This window comes from Pipra filicauda, unplaced genomic scaffold (genome assembly GCF_003945595.2).
Source record: "Pipra filicauda isolate LSUMZ 115617 unplaced genomic scaffold, ASM394559v2 scaffold95_size2449627_pilon, whole genome shotgun sequence".
Lineage (NCBI taxonomy): Eukaryota > Metazoa > Chordata > Aves > Passeriformes > Pipridae > Pipra > Pipra filicauda.
In genome coordinates this window covers 452,134-475,300 of record NW_024105153.1, presented here as the reverse complement: position 1 = coordinate 475,300, position 23,167 = coordinate 452,134, and the positions used below count along the sequence as shown (strand labels likewise).

General features: G+C 43.4%; 1 protein-coding gene across 1 annotated transcript in view; it reads right to left on the bottom strand.

Moving 5' to 3' along the window:
* Positions 1-6,124: 6,124 nt before the first annotated feature.
* GRAP2 (GRB2 related adaptor protein 2) overlaps positions 6,125-23,167 on the bottom strand; it is a 103,940-nt gene continuing 86,897 nt past the window's right edge. Inside the window, exons 3-9 of the mRNA XM_039391420.1 lie at positions 21,722-21,824; positions 18,488-18,579; positions 16,082-16,201; positions 14,414-14,582; positions 12,638-12,769; positions 9,562-9,681; positions 6,125-7,314 (exon numbers count right to left, since the gene is read on the bottom strand). Of these exons, the coding sequence (XP_039247354.1) occupies positions 7,135-7,314; positions 9,562-9,681; positions 12,638-12,769; positions 14,414-14,582; positions 16,082-16,201; positions 18,488-18,579; positions 21,722-21,824 (916 nt within the window). The 3' untranslated portion in view covers positions 6,125-7,134. The remainder of the gene's footprint in view (positions 7,315-9,561; positions 9,682-12,637; positions 12,770-14,413; positions 14,583-16,081; positions 16,202-18,487; positions 18,580-21,721; positions 21,825-23,167) is intronic.

Below are 23,167 nucleotides of genomic sequence, written 5' to 3'. Positions count from 1 at the left end.
TAGTAATGGTATCTCTCATCATTGTGGTTGTCCTTCAATTCACTGACAGAGCCAAAGGCTTCAGAAGACCAAAGGGACAGTTGTGACCACGGTCTCCAGCTTCCCATAACCAAGGCCAGAGTATTTCATCCAATAAACCTTGTATACAGCCCTCTTGTCAGCCTTGAGCTGGAGATTGTATGGTAGAGACCACAGCAAGCTTGCTATGTTGTTCAAGCGTCTACAAACCTTCTCTTTTAAATATGCACTTTTTATTTTTAGTCAGAATTTGTCAGTGCAAACCACCCATTTGTGTGTCTTACCTCTTATTTTTGGAGTCCTGAATTCAAGGTGTTTATGACTGGTGTTCCAGAGTGCATTCTGCTGCGTAAGTGCTTGTGAAATGTCTATGCTCTACAAGTCATGCACATTTTAAATGAGAATACACAGCTATCATTTTGGTCAGCTGATGCTGAAGATTTAAACTGGTAAGCACTGGTGTGCTTTCCAACCTGATAAACATGACTGATACTGCACCCCACCCCAAAAGAGAAGCATCAGCAACAAGTGGCACTAATTTAGGTATTTCACAGGGCAGCAAGGTGCTTCTCACTTTTATTGTTATTTCTCCTGAAAACTGTCATGTATGGTCCATTCTCCTCAGAGTCAGTGCTGATAATAGTTTAAATGATGGACAGTTTTACTATTTTGGTCATGTTAAGAATTATTTTTTCCCCTGCTTTAATTTACAGTCCAAACCCCTCCCTCCCAAAAAATCCTGTTACAGCTTTGCTGCTTAACTGGAACATCTGTAGGCTTCCATGGAGATGTACTGTTTGTAGCAGATCTGAGTTCTTTCCCCCTTTCTTGCCCTCACTCCTATCTCCGAAACAAGCTTTAAAAAAATCCCCTGCTCATGTCAAGGCTTTATGTCAACCTCAATGTCAGGTAAGTTTTCATTTTGCTGAGTCCGCAGCCTAGGACGAGGTGATCTAATAGCTCCTGCTGCCAGGACAGGGAGGTTCTGTCTTACCCTTTCCTCCTCCTGGCTGTACATTCCCACTGCTCACCCTGCACTGGCTCTGGGTCTCCTTATGCTGCCTTCGGTGAGCTGACTCAACTCATTAACCCAGCAAAAAACAAGTGGATGGTTTTTTGCAGGGCGGCAGCGAGATGTTTGGTTGACTCACCAGCTGTGATGAAATCACGTCCATTGTTATTAGCAGATCATCTTATTCCGATAACAGGCAAATAGCTGCCATCACAATGGCAAGATATACAGATACACAGCTACAGAGAGCTGATTCTTTGCTGCCACATATCCCTCTTATTTCACAGCTCTGCCAAGCCAGTGTGAAAAGCTGCTAATTCAGAATGAGCTACACATGCATTCAGCTCTGAAGAAAGTGACTCTAGAAGGGGCAGGGTAGAGGGTGTTTTCCAATCCTTTGGTGCTGGTAGCAAACTTGCAGTTGAAATTTTTTTCTCCTTAAATTTTGACGAGACAAAAAAAAAATGAAACTGTTGGTGCAATCTATTTCTAATTCAGCATTTTGCAACCAAACTTGTGGTGTGCTGCACCTGACAGAAAACATTCAGCCACGAGAAGGGTCACCAAGGACTGGTTTCTGCTGTTTATTATTATCTGTTGGCACTGCAGTAGTACCCTTCTTGGAATTTGACAAGGGAGAGGGACTGTCAGTACCACAAGGAAGTTATGACACATTCAGTACAGCAAAGACATAAAAGATAGATTGCAAATGACCTCTAGATTAGTAGAGAAGGTACCTCATATTTTTTGCAGGTTTTCTTTTTTCTTTTCCTTATCTGTGTTTGAATATAGAATCATAGAATTCGTATATGTGCATGAATCGTAGACATCACTGAGAGGTTTCCCAGAAGCTCCACTTAAACAGAGAATGGAACTTCAGTCATGATATCAGGACATTTTCACCATTTTATAGCTTTAAGTGTACAATCACGCCATAAACTGCATTTTTTTCCCCACTGCTTTGCTCTCATTTTCATTTGTGACAAACAAACTCACCATGGCTGTATCTTTCATAAACCCTGGTGGAAATGAACCTGCTTAGACTAGCGGGGAGAAGCTGCAAGATATCTAGAGATCTTTTAATTTGTTTGTTTCTTCTTCCTCCCTTTGTTGCCTGAGATAATTTTGTTTCTGCATGTCTACAATGATCCCTGCATGCCTGCCATTTTTGAAATTTTGCATTTTCATGTTGGCAAGCTCAACACCAGCCAAGCACCTCTCACTTGCACAATGGCAGTAGACAATGTGCTTTGAATTTTCTCTCCACACAAAGGTCGGTGACCTTTCCTCATTCACTTGCCTGTTGCCCTGCTGTCCTGTAGCTCACAGATAAGTCATTGACTGTTTTCTACTGTCAGTTCTGCTAATGTAAGAAACTTCTTTTGTGTTTGATGCGAATTAATGCTCCTGAGTTCTGTGACATGAAAGTTGCCTCTGAAAAATTGGAGAAAATGGCAATGTTCTGCCCTCTTCCTCAGGGCTATTAAAAGCTTTATCACGTGCTCAGTTCATCATTCCCCATTGAAATACAAAATTTTCAGCAGCAAGGAGTGGCTGCGTGTAAGGAGCTTTTTAGTCCATGAGTGCGTTTTAACCAGTAAATGTTACTGCCTGGATCATCTAGGGAACACTAATGGGTCCAACTGATCTCTGTGGGGTTTCATTTAAAAGCACCTAAGCCAATTGCTTTGAACAAGTATTTGAAGGGAGATGTCTGCAGAGCACTTTCTATCAGCACGGAGGCAAAAGTTGTGCCCTGGGCTTTCTAGTGCATGTAGGAGCAGTGAGGTGATGGGCTGCAGCCGCAAGGAGGTGCACATAGGCTTCTGGGGCTGCATCGGGCAGGGGCGGGCAGCGCTGCCAAACAATTCTCACACCTAGTCTGGTGTAACCCAGGCTCCTTGGCAAAGAGCTGCAGAAGCAGAGCAAGAGTCTGGCACAGCCCTAGCCCAGATGGCCACATTTCTGTCCCACCAGACTTCCTTGTTGTCCCTGTGCTGTGACATGGACATAACTAAAGACCTGTTGCTTCCTACTCAGAGATCACCCTTCACCTTGCGGCTGGACTACAGCTGCTGGGGTGTTGCTCCTGCAGTGCAACATGTCCCAACTGATACCACATTGCTATTTAGGGCTGATTTCTCCTGACTATGTGGTCCTGGCTGCTGGATCTTTCACTTCTGACGTCCTTGCTTGCTCTCCACAAGGGCTGAAGGCAAAATGGCCTTTCAAGAGCCTGCAGCAGCAGGATCCCACTGGGGAGGAAGGATGAGAGGTGCTGCTGAATAGAAAAAATGATGAACAGATGGCTGCTGTGAAAAGCTTCAAATTTCCTGCACAGCCCACTGAAATTGAGAAGTACTTTCTATTTAAAAAATAACAACAACAACCCACAAACTTGTTGTTTTCCTGGTGCAGGAGACTGGCCCAGCAGTCTGACGAGGTGTTGACTTTGTGGCAGCCCTGAGGATCATCTCCCTGGTGATCCTCCCCTGTCAGGAGTCAGATGGGAACCTGCCGTGATCCCGTTGTTTCAGCAGTGTGCTCCAGTGAGCACAGCTGTTACAGTGAGCACGTACACCAAGACAGAGAGACCTTCTTTTTGTGGCGCAGAAAACTGCTTGGACATCATCTGCATGACAGGAGATTTCCATTTACTCTTTTTAGCTCAGCCTTATTAATCACAGAGACATTTTTAGACAAAATATGGATCTGCAGCAGAACATAGGCAAAAAGTTACTTCAGACAGGAGAAAACACAGCTCAGCTGTTCTCATCAAACTTATTTTTCCCTGTGCAAGTCCAGTTTCCTCTGTTTCATTTGTTATAATAATGTTTGCCTTCCCACATACTTTTCCTACTTTTATCTCTGTTTACAATCTCTTTTCTCATGAACTGTCTTTCTTGCTTAAGACAAATAACAAACAAAATTCCCTCTTTATTCCTTCACTTTTCAGTTTTGCAGTGGACCTTCTTGGGATATTTTCTAGAGGTAAATTTACCAAAACACTGGTAAATGTCAGGTGAACTCAGTGTACCACGCTGTCACCTTAAGGCTCCAGTCTTAGGTTGCTAACATGTGCTTCTGCATGGGCAATAGAATCCGAGGCTTTCACAGCACAGGTGTAAGTGAATCACCACAATATTAACAAGGATTGTGTTACAATTAAAACCTGTTGGAAGAAGGAGCTGGAAGGTTGACCGGATATATGGGTGGAGGAGGAGAGTGTCTCTTTCTCTCTCTCTCTCTCTCTCTCTCTCTGTGTATTAAGTGGCCCAATTTGTGGGAGAGAGAATTTCACAGGAAGAAAATGGCATGGGGCGTGGAAAACGACCTCTCTCCTGTGACTACAGCACCTTCTATGCCCACAAAACTCCCCACTTTGCCTCCCCTTGTATCCAGAGTCTCCACGGACTTGGGAATAGCTGGGGTTCTTTGTGCTGTTGTTTTGCTGGGAGGAAAACAACTTTTATTGTGGGAGGGTACAAAAATGCCGTCTGACGCCTGTGCCTCCCTGTGCAGTAAATGCAGGTAACACTGCCTCTGCTCTGGGGATCAGGCAAGGACAACAGCAGAGGCAACAGAGACTGGGTATGGCAGACCAAAGCTTGGCCACTGCACAAGGCGGGACAGAACATGGCACTAGTGTAGTTATCACAGACGCCATGATACTTTCGCCTCCTAGTAATTTTGCTGTCATTAGGTGCTGCTCATAATGAGAAATCATGATTTTACTGTGGTTCTGGTATGTTGTCCATAATTAGCGAGCAACCCTTTAATACTAATTACCTTAAGTATTAATTCCTTAAACATCAATTAAAAAAAATCACGTGAAAATTTACCTCTTCCTCAAATGAATCATGAGTTAACATGGGGGTACTTACAATGCACTACTTAGACTTGCCTAATTAGTTAATCTCTGTAAAGGGGTTTCAAATGTGTGAAGAGCTGTCAAACTGCTAAGTGCATTATCTTCAATTAATTTTGTGCAACTACATCTTCACTACCAAGAGGGTCTTTAGAGTGCTGAGGAAAGGAAAAGGAGACATTGCTTCTAGTTTTAAACATAACTAATAAAAAAAAGGAATTAATTGAAAGATGATTTGACATGACGGGAATAATTGTGAACACACCATTTCTTCTGTTTCAGTCAGAGCTGAATATGAAAGATTCATCATTTTTATCCCTCTTCTGCCTTTGCTAGTCTCTGGTTTCTTTGCATCCATCTTCCCCCTGGTCTCTCTGACTGAATGTTAACACTCTCTTCCAAATTTGTTACTACTTTAGCAAAAATCAAACTAACAAACATAAAGGTTAAAAAAGGGCAAATCACAACAAAACACTCTTCAAACTATGCAATCACTGAGATTACATCTTCACACAAATAATAAGGTATCTCATTCCAAAAGAAGCCTCATGGACTTCCCTTCAAAAGAAGACACTAAAGGCCCAGAAAAGAGCTTCTGCGAGAGAACAGGGCCAAGTCCAGCCCTGGCAGCCACATGGTGTCTTTCCATTTCCTGGACCTCCCTGGCAGCCAATGGAGGTAAGCTCTGAATGTGTCTTTTGAAGTTTTCTATTCTCTTTAGAGTTTATATGCTGTGTTAAATATTCTCGTTTTACTTCACCCATTAATAATCTGATTCTGGTGGAGTTCTCTCAAAATGGGGTCTTTCTGCTAATACTCTGTCTAGCTGGCAGCTTTGTTCAGGCCAACTACACTGAATTGGACTTTACCTAAAGAACCTATTTCCTGGATTATTTTTCTCCCACTGGGACTAGAAAAAGATAAGTACAATTTTTTTTATTGCTGAGTCTGATTTATTTTTAGAGTTTTTCACTTGCCTTCTCTTTCTTTTTCAAGAATGATTAATCATCACTTCCATGCTGACTGCTGAGGTCCCACATGTTGTGAAAAATTCAGGCAGTTTGTTTAATATAACTTGCCTGAGCAGTAGTTACGAATAGTGTATCCTACACAGAGTTTGGTTCATTTTTAATGTGCATTTGCAGCATATTTCTATCACATCTGGGCATTCACTCAGCAATGATTTGAAAACTTATTTTATCCAAAAGAAACTGGAACATAGAACAGACTGTTTGATGGCCACAACTTTATTCTCTGCATACGGTAAAGTAACAGCTTAACCTGTTGGATGAGGCATTCCACTGGTAAGGCAGAGTTGTGTACACAGTGCTCCTCAACACCCCAAGTTCTCAGGGAAAGAACTTCTGCCACCAAACCAGTAAAACCTCTTCTCTCTAACCCCTCCCCAGTTCAGTTTTACAAAATGAACCAGTGAGGGATATTAATGGTTATCCAATCCAGTGGATACTAATTTAGCTGAATGGCCTGATCTGCTCTAACCAGGCTATCTAGAAGTGTAGATACCTAAGAGAGCAGCCTGAAAATGGCGTAAGTTGTTATGGGGTGCGGAAAGAAGGCCAGGACTATCAGAAGCAGCAAAGAAAGTAGGTTCTTGCCCTCCCATACCTTCACCACTGGGTTTTTTTTTGTACAAAAGCTCACAGGATCCTTTCCCTTCATCTGGTATATCCATACAGTCCATACACACAGTAGGAGATGGGTAAGCCAGAAGCTATTTAGAAAAATAAAAAATTGCCTTGAACCTCAACCTAAAGCCCCTTCACTTTTCTTTCCTACTTGAAGGATTGATGGGATTACCAATGATCATTTAATTCTTGTGGGTGAATTCCAAAAGGAAGGGGTAAGACCACCTGAATACTGAACCTGAAGTCTGACTTGTCTGAGGGGCTTTTCCACAGAACAAACCTAGTTGCAGGAAGTTATCAGTCGTTAGCCAAAGAGGTGACAGGGCAGGGAGGATCCAGCAAGGTCTCAATGAACAGTCCAGGATTTTTGCTCCTCCCCTTCATGAAGGTGAAAAATAGGGGGAAAAAAATAATATTTTCTTCAAAGGTTTCCCTTTCATACCAGCATTTAAAAAAATAAGTTGCCAATAAATTAAGACAAAACCAAAACTAATGTATGTCCTGGTGGCCAGGGAAGACGCACTCCTTCTCTGTCCCTTGTCATGTCAGAAGAGCAGCTCCAGCTTGGCCCTCTGGGGCAAACTGTGCCCTCACAGGAGCACTGGTGTGACGTAGTTGGCAGGGAAGAGACCCAGTTCCCCACGCAGACGTCCCTTCCACCATGAAGGGTTGGAGCTGTCCAGGACCTCTAAGATGTCTCCACTACGGAAGCCCAGCTCATCATGCTCCACAGCATCAAAGTCGTACAAGGCACGGACCCATAGCGTTCGCTGGAAAGGAGAGAGAGACAGGCAGGGAACAATGAGCCAGAACTCTTAAAGACCATCTTCCTGTCACCCCTCTTAACTCCCAGTACATACCTTCACTATGAGAGGACGAGCAGTAATGAAATTTAGACCAACTTGCAATTAAACCAGGAAGTGGCCAAGATGCCAGGAAGTAGGAACCAATTTACTGGGACACCCAAGGGATGGTGCTTGGTTTCTCAGCAGCCTCAGTGTATTCGTGGGTGTTTGCACGATAAGGTGAAAAGTCAGACTGAGAGCAGGTCCTTAGGAAATAGTGTTCTCATGGCTCTGTCACCTCTGCCCTGGAAGGGCAGCCATGACAGACATGTCAGAAGCCAGTTATGGGAGCACAGAAAAGGGCTCCTGCCTGAGTCCTGCAGGGCTGTAACTGTAAGTGAATGGCTCTGGAGAGCTGACCTGGTACTGGTCCAGATATCAAAATGTGTCCTTGGCCAGCAAAGGTCTATGAGAGGCAGCACACAGGCAAGTGTAGTCAACATTGTGAAGAAGATACTTGCTCTTTCAGGCACTTCTGGGTCATAGGGAAGGGTCTTAAACCTTCTTTGCACTCTCCCCAAGGTCAGTCCCCTGAGATCAAAAGGATTTAGGATCTGTTTGGGTATATCAGTTTATTTTGGGTTTGCACTTTAATGTGCACTATGGTTAGATTTTTTTTCTTATGAGAGCTTAATCATAAGAGACTTTGCAGTCAGTCTCCCATTTTGGCCAGAAATCAGATTTTAAAGGACATAGCATGAGCTCCTTTCTTGGAAATTGTTGGTGCCCACACCACAGGGCATGGATAATTTGGGAGGTATATTTTGCAGGGATAGGTTGAGAGATCTGTTTGAAGACAGACTAACTTCTGATAAATCTTCCATCCAGGCCCCTGCTTAGACCTGGCTCCTAATAATTTGGTTGGACATATAGACCTTCCTATGACTGTATTTCTGGCTTCTAGATCACTGATGAGATGTGGCAGGCAAGGGTATGTTATTGATTGCCACAGCCTCTGAGGGATAAAAAACATTGTATTTTGAGCTGGATTATAATAAAGATTTAGGGATTTTGCCAAAAACAAACAAACAAACAAACAAACAAACCAACCAACCCCCCCCAAACCCCGGAAAAGACATGTCCCTGTTTTTTAGTTTGTTCCATATTTCCTAAACCAATCCGGTCACTTTCTCTCACACTTGAGAAAGGTCTGCTGTCCTTCCCTTCTCTCCTTGGATCTAGGTTTTCTGGTTGTTGTGGGCCAATCTGTACATTTCCTCAAGGAAGAGGAGCATTCCTTAGGTCACACTGAGCTGATGGAGAAATACTTTAGAGTTGGCAGTGGAATCACAGGCTGAGGCAGAGAAAGACACCATATTCTATATGGGCATTCACATAGCAGGAATTTGCAGAGCAGGTGGTTACTTAAGGTTGACTGCCAGGTATGGATCCAAGTAGGGCAGTGGTCTGAGATGTCTGCAGATAATAGCTGGATCATGCCCACATCCTCTGTGTTAAGCTCTGACAGTTAAGGGTGTCAGGTAGGTGAGTCCCACTTTGATGGCATAGTAGGTCTGAGGATGTGCCAGGTATAGACAAGTAGAGCTGAATAATGACAGGCCTTCTCAGGACTGAGAAAAAATTAGTGGAAGAGACAGTGTGACTACAAGTGCATTTCAAGACAGAAAGAGTACTGCAGCATGGCACAGCATCATGAGGCAGCTCTCTGTAGAACTTAAAACATGTACTGCACTTCCAGCTACTGAGCTTAGTCACAGCCTGGCTGGGGTGGCAAAGGTACTTCATAGTCCCTTGCATTAATGGACATGAAGCTCTCCTAGATCATTAGGCTTTCAGAAATGTCTTCTGCTGGACTGGACCCATGGTTGAACCAAGCCCACGGGTGAGCTTGTGCTCATGCCAGTGTCCCAGATGTCTATTTAGTTGAGCTCATGCTGAGTTTCCTCTTCCACTAAGGCTGCATGTTAACTAAGGCTGACCTTGAGAGCAGTCCTAGAACTATGCTCATGTAACACTGTAGTCCTACCCTCAAGAGTACCCCAGAAGCAGATTCAAGTGGCTGGGATAGAGTCTTGAGACTCAGAAACATCTTTTAAGATATGTCCTTAATATAATACTCCTCTGCAACCTCCTTGCAGGTGACATTGCCCAGACTGCTTGGCCATTGCTAAGGAACCCAGGCAGATGGGACCTTCCAGGTATGTCACCTACCGGTGTCTGCTGGTGCAGCGGGTCTGTGTGTCTCCGTTGCATAGCTCCTGCATTTCCTTGGCCATGATCCCTTAGTCCATGCAGCACATCTTTCCTGTCCAGACTCCCACCATATCTTTCCTAGAAAGAAAACAGCGAGAAAAAAGTCACGTTGTCCTGGTTTTGGCTAGGATAGAGTTAACTTTCTTCCTAGTAGCTGGTACAGTGCTGTGTTTTGTATTTAATATGAAAATACTGCTGATAACACACTGATGTTTCAGTTGTTGCTAAGTAGTGGCTCACTCTAAATCAAGGACTTTTCAGTTTCCCCTGCTCTGCCAATGAGCAGGTGCACAAGAAGCTGTGAGGGAGCATAGCCAGTACAGCTAACCTGACCTGGCCACAGGGATATTCCATACCATAGAATATCATGGCAGTATATAAACTGGGGGTAGTTGGCCAGAAGAGGCGAATCAGGCATTGGAATATGCTCAGGCATTGGAATGGGCTGCCCAGGGAAGTGGTGGATTCTCCGTCCCTGGAGGTTTTTAAAAAGAGACTGGATGTGGCACTTAGTGCCATCGTCTAGCAACCATGGTGGTTGTGGATCAAGGGTTGGACTTGATGATCTTGGAGGTCCCTTCCAACCCAACTGATTCTATGATTCTATGATTCTATGATTCTATGATCAGGGACTGGCTGGAAATCAGTCAGTGGGTGGTGAGCAATTGTATTGTGCATCACTTGTTTTTGTTGTTTTATTCTTTTCTCTCTTTTTAAAATTTCCTTTTATTATTATTATCATCATCATCTTTATCATTATTATTATTTTCATTTCAATTATTAATCTGTTTTTTCTCAGCCCATGAGTTTTACCTTTTTCCTGATTCTCTCCCCACTTGCACCAGAGGGAGGAGGAGTGAGTGAGTGGTTACATGGTACTTAGTTGCCAGCTAGGATTAAACCACGACACATATATATGCTGAGATGTATAAATGAGGGGCTTTAAGAGTCATTGGTGAGAAGGGTGTCAGGGGCCAGCCCTCAAGTAAATAATTTTAGATATCTGCTTCCAATACTGTCCCAGTGCTCCAGTTCTGCAAGCAGTGACCCTCACGGAAGAGGTCACCTTTGACTCTTCTATTTTGGATTTTACTTTTTAGAAGTTGAAAGTTGAGTGTTCTTAGATGTGTATCACAGCTGCTGGGAAAATGGCCTTTTTGGTCTCTAAGACTTTTGGAGAAAAACTAAGGTTGTTTTAACTCACAGATAAAAAGCCATGCTTGCCAAGGGGACTTTTGCCAATCTGGAGTTATTATGACCCAGTGCTGCCCACTCCTTGCTTTTCCTCTGTCCTATATGCTGGCGGGATGACAGTGATGCTGATGCAGCTGACTGTATCTGAGGACTCTACTTTTTCTTGGGCTGCTCCATGTTGCAAAGGACCGCAAGCAAGCCTGAGAATCTAGTAGCCAAATTAACCAAAGAAGAATGAGACGAAATCAGGTTCAAAGAAAAGTAGCCATATGACCACACATCTGAAGTCATATCAACACAAATCAACCCAGACAGATGGAGAGAGGAAGTAGGAAACATCTAGGAAGCAAGTTCTCTTTTGTGTGCACAGCTGAGAGGTGCTGAGTCTCTTTATCCCCCCAGGCCCTTAGTGCAGGCACTAAGCTTTTGTTTTTATGATAAGGGTGTGACAGAACCTTAAATCGTGTTAGCTCAGATTGCAGTAGTGCTTCAGAGACACAGGGTCTGATGAGCTGTGTCAACAGCGGGGAGAAAGAACAACAGCTTGTGCTTGCTGTTGCTTGTAAACAGCTTTTGTCCTATCCCTCTTGCCACTTCCTTTCCTACAGCATTCCTCCAAAAACTCCCTTGGTCTCACATGTGCCTTTGTCAGCCTAAAATGTTGCTGAGGCTGCCTGAAACTGGAGCACAATTTGCACCTCACCTGTCTCTGCCAGAAAGAGGGTGAACTCAATGTGGCTTTGCAGTCACAAGACTTACTACATGGGTGCTTCACTCCCATGAATGTTTCTGCTCCATATAAAATGTGACTCATGAATAGACTGTGCTGCAAAGGGTGCAGGCACTCAGCTTTGTCAGAACCTGTATTATTCCACCAGCAGTCCCTTGACAGGCCACACAGCTTGTCTGATGAGAGAACAGCCATTTCACCATTGCCTCTGGCTTTGCTATATGTGAGCTCTCACGCCTTAAGGGACATTTTGGATTTCTTCCCTTTAGTAAGAAAAGGCCTCTCCTTGGATGATGCTACGCTGACTTTAGCTAGAGACATGAGCCAACTCCAGGAAAACTATTCTCCAAAATTAACCAGGAAGAAATTTGAAAACAGCACCAGGTGCTGCTGTTGTTCTCTCCATTCCTATGCAATCAAAGGAGTAAAGAAACATCACATATCAGGGAAGCAACATGATGAAAGAGTGCAGAGAGGACCCAGAATACGGCAGAGGAGAAGGAATGTTCTGGAGGAAACCAAACTCTCCTAGGATTACTATAGTAATTTCTCATCCCTGTGATGTGTTTTGTCGTGCTGAATGTCAGTAGCATAACTCAGAAAAAAGAAACAGACAGCAAGGTTTCATTTGTTCTATAGACTAGAGACGAGTTCCTGAAACCGTGCGTGTGTGTGCAGTGCAAGATTTGTGAGCATTTTCCTGCACTCTCACTGGATGATACTTCATGTCTTTTCCTAAGCCAAGTAAGAACACGACATCATTGCTTGTTTTCCAGTTTTTAGGATGGGGCACCAAAACCACCTGAAGGGTACTCCTAAGGTTCCCAGTAAAAGGGTCACTGCACACTTCTATTTTTTCTGGTTTGTCAGTCAGTCAGTCACAGATTGCAGAACTAAATAAAAGCCCACATATTTATTACATATCAAAAAACACCCCCAGGCTGAACCATCACTGCTGCTACTCCTGTAAAAAGACCTAATTCTGCTTCCTAAAGCAGGTTGAGGGGGGCAGATTTTTGATAAAGCAACTGTTCACTTGCTACCAAGCAATTAAAGCCAATGTTTCCTGTGTCTGGGCTCGACATCCCAGCCCCTTGTTTGTGGCAGTACCTGTTGCTGCTGCAGTATGGGGATAGCATGCTCAACATATCTCTTGGATACAGAAGAATGATCTTCTCCAGCTGCTCCACTTAGGTGGAATCCTTCCCGGCCCATCCGTTCCAGGCTCCCACCACGCCTCTCCTGATGGAAGCAAGATCGCAAAAGTGAGATCAGCTTTTTCTACCTACCACGTCCTTGACTAAAGCTCAGCAATCATTGCACAGTGATCACTACCACTATCCTCTACTTTGTAGGGTCTTTCAAATAAACAATTCCATCCCTCTGAACAGGTCAACAAATCAGGAATCCTATATTTTAGATCTTTCTCATAGTCATTCCCCATCTGAAGACTGGGCAGTAATGGGAGGTGCTGGGCTGAAAATGCTGGTGTGAGGTCCAGCACAGGAACCAAGCTATTTTTTGAAATACTGCCCTTAGACTTCATTTGTCTCTGCACAGAAATCTATATATTATGACTATTTTATCATATAGCTGTAGCATCTAGAAATTTGAATTGTAAACAGAAATCCCACTGTGATGAGTACTAAACATACCCCGCTGAGCCCATCACCATAACAAATGTACAGAGAGTTTGCCAAAGCAAACTTGACTTCTGTTCTTTCATTTGTGTGTCTGCATCTTGGAGCAAATGCATCTCTTTCCCTTCCTGATCACAGTCAGCCCAAACAGGTTGTTTTACTGATATACATGCATACAGCCTTGCTTTCTCCTTCCCCAGACAATTCTTCACTGTGATCTCTCTCACAGGTCCCATAGCCTCTATTTTATATCTTAATATTGCATTTTAAAGCTCTGTATAAGTGATCTAGAAGGAGACAGCAACCCAAGCCCCTTCTTCAGATGGAAAAATGCATCTTCTCATGTTTGGAGCCAGCAAGAATGACCCACATGCAGCCTATAAAACTTTATTGCTGCAGTCAGCAAGTCACACACCTTGCCTCTAACTGCACATCCTGGTAATTTAATACCAGAATCCGTTTCCCAGTAAAGCAGAACTTTGGTTACTGCAGTGACCAGGTGTGTTTGCTCCCAGTACTGTGAGTGCAATGCGTAGCAGTCTCTACTATGTCAATTTGCTTGTTCCCCTGGCACAAAACCAGGCATTCATTGGATTGGGATTTCTCTGCCTTCTGAAACACCTACTACACCTTCCCTGAAGGCACAGCTTGTTCCTGTATCTGCTATGTTCTTCTCAGTAGTACTTTTCAGTTCCTACCAGCCACTGCTCTGGGTTCTGCCCTGTGTTCTTCCACAGTTGTTACAGTGTTTGCTTGATAGCAGAAGATGGACGATTCTTCTGAGCAGACAAACTTGCGGTTGTAATTTGCACTCTGGGAGCATTCAAGGACACTGAGGAAACCAGACTCAAATTCTTCTCAGTCACAACTACCAGTCAGCTCTGTACCTGCCCTTATGAAATCTAGGCATTTCAATAAGGTAAGTCCTGCTTTTCTTGGCTTTGTAAGGCATCTTAGAATTTCAGCTCTGGGATCTTAGCACACCTTTAACAAAGCACCTCTATGCAGATTTGCAGTACTGTCTATTGCTATCCACAGCAGAATCAGAACATTCTGCTCAATTACATAACTCTACATACCACTGAATCCACTAAAAATCTGTGTTGCAGTGGCCACCAGTGTAATAATGTGGCTGTGTTTCCAAGGGCAGACTCTCCTCCCCCCATGCCAAGACATTCTCATGGGATGAATTCCTTCCACAGAAAGGTTTCTTACTGAGAAATTCCAAAGGATAGTTTCTGTTTACCTTCTCTTCTTGGCTGTTGTCCCTTAGGAATATCTGTTTCTGCCTGGAGATGGAATTTGTCTTGTAGTAGTCCACGAGCTTGTTTAGTGAGTGGAATTTCTCTGTCCACAAGTAATAGTTACCCTTTGAATCCCTCATCACTTTGAAGTGTTGCACATCATCTTCATGCCTGGATCCAATTGGAAAAGTAAGAGATCATCAAACAGATTGCACTTCTACCTTTTTGCAAAAAGTCCTTTCCAGAAGGGTACCAAAACTTCTTGCTTGGCCAAACCTAGATTTCTGAAAAGTCAAGCAACCGTCAGTCCTTGTGCATCCTGGACCCAAATGTGGCTCTATTTCAAAAGACTCATCAATTTACAAACACAGAGTGCCCCAGGGCTGCCCAGTCACAAAGCACTATCAGAACAAAGCATAGGGCTTTAAAGCCTCTCCTTTGAAATAAAGGCCAGAGGAGCTTCCAGGGTGAAGAGGTGCAGTTGTAGTCTACCCACCAGCCTCTGCAGATCCTGTTAGCATCCAGTCTGAATTGGCTATAAGAGATTTATTACACCTTTATACACCATGGGCATCGCCAATACATGCAGACACAGTCAGGTGCAGCCACACACTGAGTTTTATAATTGTATAAAATCTAGTGTGATATCATTACTACCGGTAATTCTCCCTACCCAAAAGAAAAAAAAAAAAGAAGGAATTTTCAGATGATGACTCCTGTCCTGAAGTGCTACAGTTACACAGGCTGTTCGTGTTAGCATGGTTTTGATTTCAATGCAGAAGCTCTCCCTTAGATAGTGGTGGGCTGTGGTTAAGGGGACAGAACGGACCAGGAACTGTTCACAGTGAGCTGCTTGAAAACAGGTGTTCGGTTTGGTGGGTGAAGAGGTTTTAGCCATACAGATCTGAGCTCTGCCACATTGCTTGACTTCACGGCCAGAAAAGGAGCCTCCCTGTACTTATTGGTGTTGGTATAAATTGGTATAAATGTAACCAGAATGTTTTCCTGCATTCCTCCCACATACTTTTTGAGCTTCCTGAATCAGAAGGTACATACTGCTTGGAAAAGGCATCGTTAACCATGACTCTAATTTAAAACTGATTATCAGTTGTTTGACTGAAAATTGGGAAACCAACCATCATATAAGAGCACTGCTCTGAAGCATATGCTCTGAGAAGGGCTGGGCTACACTAAGTTGCTGAAATGCAGCTGGGCTGCAAGCAATGAAAAACCATTCCTTGTCCAATGGCTGTTTAGTGACCTGTGGGAAATAAGTTAACAACGTAATTGTAATCTCTTAATAGGTAGTAGCTGAATTCTTGGTTCAGTAACCAGAGCTGTCAGGGAATTAATACAAATGAAAGACACATGTTAAGCACTGTGGGAGACGTTCTATGTACCACTCTGCTTTGCTGTAGCTCTTTCAGAGAAGCAGGTCACCAGGGGATGCAGCTTTGGAATGGGGCATTCACTGTGTCACCTGAAAAGAGGCAGAAACATTTTGAAATCAGATGCCTAATTTGTTCTCATTCAAAACAGCAGCACTGCCAATGACTGGCAGCATGCAAACTTCCCAAGAGGCTACGTCACATTAGCAATCCTGTCAAGAGGAGGCTAGGGACACCATTACACAGAAGAAGAGGCAGGAATATGCTGTGAGAAGCAGATACCTGACAGAGATGGAAAAGTCACCATGAGAATTCTGACTGGCACGGACGATGAAGGAGCCAACTCCTTTGCTCATGAGAAGGGTCTCTGCTTCATGGCGGGATATCCTCTCATCAAACCAGCTGTCAAGTGGGAAAAATCATGAAAGTGTGAATAAGGATGTGAATTAAGGTGAGGAATAAAAAAGTTGAGGGTAGGGAGAATGTGAATAAGCAGGGTGGAGGAAAGAAAACAAAAGGATCAGAGGAGCCCACATGGCTACTCCCAGTGGCCATGAGTATGCTAAGGTAGAGGGTTTTGATGGGTGCAGACCATTTTCTTTGAGCAGTAAAAGCACGTAGATGCAAAGAGAACAATGTAAACTTTGGCCTGCTAAGAAGCAACACTCAGCTGAAACTGTAATTACAGGCACAGTACAATAAGGTGTTAGTCAAAGAAATTTTAAATTACAAGTGTGTATGTATACATACATACACATAATTCTCAGACATATACATCAAATTGCTTTTTGGTAAACTGATTGAAAATTACTGGGCTGTGATGGATATATTGCAAGGGACACACATAAATTTTTAGCAGAAGCGAACCATGAAAGTTTTAGTACTAATAAATTGGTTCCTGCAAGAGTTATAATACCATAAAATCTCAGAAGCACAGAATATGAAAGCACACTTGTGCAAATTTAGCTAGGCATAACAAAAAATAGTATAAGGCATTGGACTAATAATGAGAAAGTCACCATAAAAAGTAAAAGAATACAATGTGAATAGGAACTTTTCAGTAGACAAAAAAAATCACGTACATATGCATATGTCCACTCCACAGCTAAGAAGATCTACAATCTGTGATCTGCTTTTATGTAATGCTTAATTGCCTATATTGCATTAAAGTTAAGGACTGATAGTTTCATAAGCTCTGTGATTTCCACTTTGGAGTTTCTTATTATCATCACAGTTTACCTATGTATCATTAGCAAAGGGAAATCAGACTTTAATGAGCCTTGATAATCAGTCTCAATGATTACTTGACAAGAAAAAGATCGGCAAAACCAACCCATCAAAAATAGGAGGCAGCTTTCTTCCCTACATCTGGTTCTGGCATCTGGCCTGAACTGCTTCCAAGTGCAGACCTGCTGCTCTTAGAAAAGCATCAAAGTGGAAATATTTCTTCACAGCTCTTGCATGGAGAAAGCATCATGAGAAAAATGTGTGTGAAAAAAGAAGCTGCCAGTGTTCCTGCGTGATGCCACAGCCCTGTGAAAGAGCGAACAAGAACAACTGACTGGAAGATCTCATCCCCCTGAGGCCCAAAAGTACAAGCCCATATTTGCACAGCAAACTAATAACGTCCTTCAGCTCAGCCAAGCAGGCTGGCTTATATCCAAAAAGGCCAGTAAGTGCCACCTCCAAGGGGACAGAGGTGCTTATTTGTAATCTCAAAATCCCCGTATGCTCCCAGTAGTACTGGGAGCCAGCAGTACTGGGCTTGGTGCTTGTTCTGCCTGCTTGTTCCTGAAATGCTGCAGCACTTTTGAAAAAAGAGGACAATGAGAGGAGCTTCAGGGAGCATTTCTGCCAACTGAAATAAAAAGGTTGTAAAAATCCCTCCACTGTCATATTTATGGCATATGGCTGGAGAGCACATTTAATATGCATTTAAACACCCATCAGACCTTTCCGAAAGTGCAAGTGCTGTCTCCTCAGCGGGAAGAGAGAAATGCAGGTACACCTGTCCTCTGACAGATCTGTGTTTGGGTGTGCAGTCACGAAACGTGGAGCGTGTGTATGTGTGAGCGGGGCGGCATGTCTGGTCTATCATCTCTGCCGATCCATGAGTAACACCAGCTGTCACATTCGCGCAGCATTGCACTGACCTCTAGTGCACCGAGAGAAACACACACATACTTGGCGGGGGGAGGGAATGAGGATGGCAGGGTGGGAAAAGGGAGTCAATGTAGTTTAGAGTGGAAGGGGGAGGGAATTACTTTTTTATAATTCGTTTTCAGAAAGATCTCTTGCTTTTTCTTTTGTGCTCAGCCTCTATCTCTGTTGCCAAGACTTCACATCATGACTATTCTCCTTCTGTCTGAGGAGATCTAAATGCAGTTCCTGCCACATCTCAGTGACATCCCTCTGAGCAGCAGTAACAAAAGAGTCACTTGGGAGTGATAGAGAGCATCGAGAACTATTCAGCTCCGAAAGAACAGAGGGTGCTTTGGGGTAGAAATGTGCTGCACTGGCAGACCTGCAATGTAGCATTATGGCAATCCTTGCCAGCCTCCAAGTGTAGTATGTTATAGCCAGTGCTTCCTCTGTCCTGTCTTCCTCTGCATGCACACGCACACATGCTCCTGACAGCACTCTGAGGAAATGAGCAATGGTGGTACACACTGTTTCTGTGGCACTTACGGGGGAACATGAAAATCAATGAAGTTCTTAGGAATGTAGCCTTCTTGACTTCTGAGCTCAGCCTTGTACCACTCTTCCTGGGAGCTCAAAACCTGCGATGGAGAGATGGATGGAATAAACGTGTCTCTGGAGAAAGGCAAAAGTAAGCATGATTCTGGCAGAAACCTAGAATTTCTTGTAAGAAGAGAACGCTACACATGCTGTACTTCCCAGTCACTGTGGAACAAGGTTAGTGGCTGATGACCACTTCAGAGCAAACAAGCAGTGAAAAGCCCAAGTAGAATTAGACAGATTGCTTGTTAACCTTATCCCTTCATCTGTGCAGGTGGCTGGGGATACTGTCTCTCTGATGCCTGTGAAATGGAGAAATTTCAGCTTTGAAAGACTTAATAGGGGTTTAAGTTATTCTCTGTGCTGCTTTTAATAGTTGGCACTGGAACATCTCAGATTTGCAAGGGAAGAACAAGTATCCGTGATGGATATGGAGGGATATGCAGCTATATATGCCTGTGTGTGTGTGCATTACGACTGCACAGATGTTACCATGTGCTCTCACATGTCATTTCACAAGAGATTATTTAGTGGGTTAAGTCTTCAGCTGCCCTGAGCTTTGCCAAGGTAGATGAAAGAAGGAGGCAAAAAGTATTTTAAAGATACTGTTACACTTAGGAGATTGTAGGATAGCAGGAAGTCAGTCCACAGCACACGCTGGAGCAGCTTCAAGTGTGCTCACATTAATGTTAACTATCATGGTCCTTAGGAACTTCCCTGCTGACCAAGGACTGCCCAAATCCACTGCTCCCTGGCTGATGGCCTCTGATACAGCCCTAAGCTAGAGGAGAGAGAACAGGAATACAACCATGCTGTGATTTTACAGCACATGTTGTGGTCTTTGGTGTTTTGTTTGACATTCCAACTCCTGGAACAGAATTCCGCTTTATGAAACAGAGCATGTTTCTGTTCTTTCTGGTTTTGGAGAGGCACCTAAAAGCATAAGCCATGACAGTTTTAAAAGGAGAAAGCAAGTGGAACAGACTTAATTTAAAATCTATTGTTAACAGTAATAATACTTATTTTGTGAGCCAATCTCATGGTTTTGGGAGCCTAAGGCACATTCTAACTGCTTGGTGTTGGCAACAGGATGTTACTGTCTCTGGGGCCAATTCTGCATTGCCTTCCCTGCCACGTAGGCCTTTTTTAAGCATTTGGATTCAGAAAAGTTAGGGAATAGAAAGCTGTGGAGTTCCCTACTCGTATAGTCACTGCTTTCCTCATGCTTGGGTGCTGGATTAAAGGCTCTTTTTTACTGCTGTGGCCGAACAAAGGGGATGATAGCTACCTCCTGCTCATGCTCAGGCCCTGCTCTGCTGGAAGCAAGGTTTCCAGAAAGACCCACCTGCTGTTTGTCACTGCAGGGCTGGCAGGTTTCTCTCAGTGTGTCATCCTCCCAGAGAAGGATGTGTGGGGGGGTGAGAGGGTGGATTTCCTCCTGTCACGGCTGGTTGAGGGCCTCATGTTTCCTGTTTTCTAATCTCTACATCAGTACTTCATCTTATCTCCTTTATAAATCAGCAGGTTGTTGCAGGCAGCAGGAGGGGGCTCGTGATGGGGCATGAATGTATGTGTGCGTATGCCAGAACAGAGCTGTTACTCAGGCTAATTTACTGCTACTATGGCTTGGGTGGCTAAGGTGTTATTTTGTTTGCCTCAAGGATATTAAAGAAAGAGGCAGTTTGATTTTTCTGGTAGTAAATTCTCTGTGCCAAATACTACTACTACTACTACTATTATTACTACTAATAATAATGGTGTGTAGTGTTATTTGACACTTTTCATCAGTAGCTTCCAGTGTACTTTGAAAAGAAGCTCTAATTTATAATGATTTTACAGGAAGGGAAACTGAGGAACAGAATGAAAAGTGATTTGGCCAACACTATCAACCCAGCCAGGGACTTGATGGAAGCCTCCTGAGAATGGTTTCCTGAGAAAGAAGGTATCAGTTTAAGGTCACAGGATAGTAGTGATGTACTGGGGAAGAATTAGGAATAAGAGTATTTATCTGTGCTGAAGAGAGGCAGTGATTTCTCCAGAACCTTCTCACAGCTCTTTGGAAAAATCTGGTATTAATGAGTTTGGATGCCACTTTGTCTAAGTGTCAAGAATTAAAAAGCCAATAAGATAAAAAACGGTGGTGATGGAAAAGACAAGGCTGAGACCCAATATCTGATTATTAATTGGAATATCTGGGACTGCACAGGGAGGTAGCAAAGGCTCCCTGGCCTAACAAGGGTTTATATACTACTGCCCTTTGGGCAGTGGAGGAATTAAGGCCTTAGAGAGGAGTAATACTGAGGCATTTCCAACTGAAACAGAACAGTTGGGGGCTGAGAAGTAGATAAATAATTAGAGTGAAACATTGAGTGACCTAATCTGTGGGACTTCAGTAGCGTTAACAAGAACTGTTCTACCATAACACATACAAATCAACTTTAAAGTGACTTTCACATGCTCTGTGTTGCATATGATCAACTCTACTTTTGCCATTGCCCCCATTGCCAAATTCCTGCAAGACCGTATATAACACTCTTGTGTTATAAAGCCCTTGTGTTATAGAGCCTGGGACCTCTTAAACTCTTCCATTACGTGTGTAACAGATTGTCTCATAGACTTTTCCTCTTCTATTTGCAATTGCCTAAAAACCCTGCAGCAACTAACAATAATTACTAACAGTGAAAAGTTAGATATAAGTTCTATAATGGATGATAATTATCTTTTATATAGTTTAAGAGCTGGAAATAAGGAAGATGGCAATCTCTCTGGACCGCACTCATCCTGCCTGCCTTTAGACATAGTCATCTGAATGTACTCACTGTGGACTACTTATGTAGTCAATGAAAACAGACAGGACCCTCAAAATCTGTCTACCAAAGAACTTGATCTCTGCCTCAGCGAAGGTATTTATCCTTCCTTGCTGAGTACCAGAGAACTGCAGGGCAACTAAATCCATAGTTTATGGACATAAAATCAGAAAGTGGACACAGACTCAAGTTACTCAAGTAACAGACTCAAGTATTGGTTGACCTACTGCAAACCCTATGGGAGATCAGTAATCTGCATTTGTATTCTGGCTTATAGATGTCTGTCTTCATCTGTTTTGTCAAGGCAAATGGGAGCCTAGAAAGATCTGGCAGCAGTTCAGAAATGCTGTTTAGTCAAACCTGAGGCTGCACTTACCTTCAGCATATCCCCAGCTTGGAAACTCAACTCGTCTTCTCCAGAAGCAGTGAAATCAAACTTGGCGATGGCTTCCATACTGTGTCTTGGTGGCAGAGCAAAGCTGGAAGAAGTATATACTTGTCAACACTTACGAGCTGCTGAGACTGCAGAGTCTAGCCTCTGGAAAGCTTATAGGCAATGCTATGATTTGTATATGGATGAGCATGCACCAGCCACTGGTAGACATTAGTTACTAGACATGGAAAGACATCAGCAGGTAGAAGAGAGGGCATGGATGAGGCTGTAATTAGCTCAAGTCAGAAGTTCAAACAACCTGTTGTGCATGCTTATTCCAAGAGATCTCTTTCTCTGCAGCAATCTCATGTGAAAAACCTGTATAGACCAACCACTACTCCGCCAGAGTTCCCAATAAAGCAAGTGACTGTCATGCAACAGAAAAATGCATTTGCCCTCTGCAGTGACTTACTCTTTATCTCAAGAGTGAGACAAACTGTGGACAAAACAAACAGCCTGCAATAAATTCTTTTTTTTTCTTGGACAAGAGTCACATTACTGAAAGTTGAAAGAGTGTCTTTTCTTTGTGATGGCTTAGCATGGGTGACCGCAACTTTCAGCTACAAAAAACTGTTTACAGAAGGGCTGTATTCCCTACGATGAAGGAGGCAGAGAGTTAGCTTACCTCAGTGTTGGTAATCCAGGAGCCTGAAATGTATTAGACAGCCTGCAAACCAAAGCCTGCAATGTGTCAGGGGAAGTGGCAAGATGAGCTTTGCTTCTTTACCACTTCCTGCTCATGTAACTTGGATGTACTCCAGCAGGACCACTTCTACAATCGAGAGTTACTGATTTCCCATGGCTGGCTCATGGACCCTATTGCCAGTGGTGAGGCTGCCAGTGACAAGATGAGAAATAGGTAGGCACGTTAAGCAAGTGCACTGCTGGTAGATGCTCTTGCAGCCCAGCTTTTGAAGATGATCAGGCAGCACTAATATAGAAGTAATTTTTATGATTACTAAGCTAGGATTATCTGGCAACAATGATCCTGAAGGCACAGGTTCCACTACCTAACCTCACTTCTCACCAAAACACCCAGAATTTATGGCTTGAGAAGAAGTGCCAACTTGCCTGAACCAAAACATTCTTAACCAGAAAGCCCTAGAAAGAAACTGTATCAACAACCCTAGGTAGGGTTAGATATTTCTTGTCTCCTATTAGAACTGATACAAGATCCCCAAAAAGTGCTGATACTGAGCAAGCTCCAAAATTATGCCACTTTAAAATCAAAAGGCTACTTCTTTACAATACAATTCTCAACAATACCTCCTGTAATCTTTTGACACACAACCCAGGGATTTAACTGCCTGTGTAACAAGGATCCAGGGCCCAGCTCTGTTACAGTGCAACTTAAACTGCTGAGAGTGAGCTGGGAGCAAGTCTGCAGGG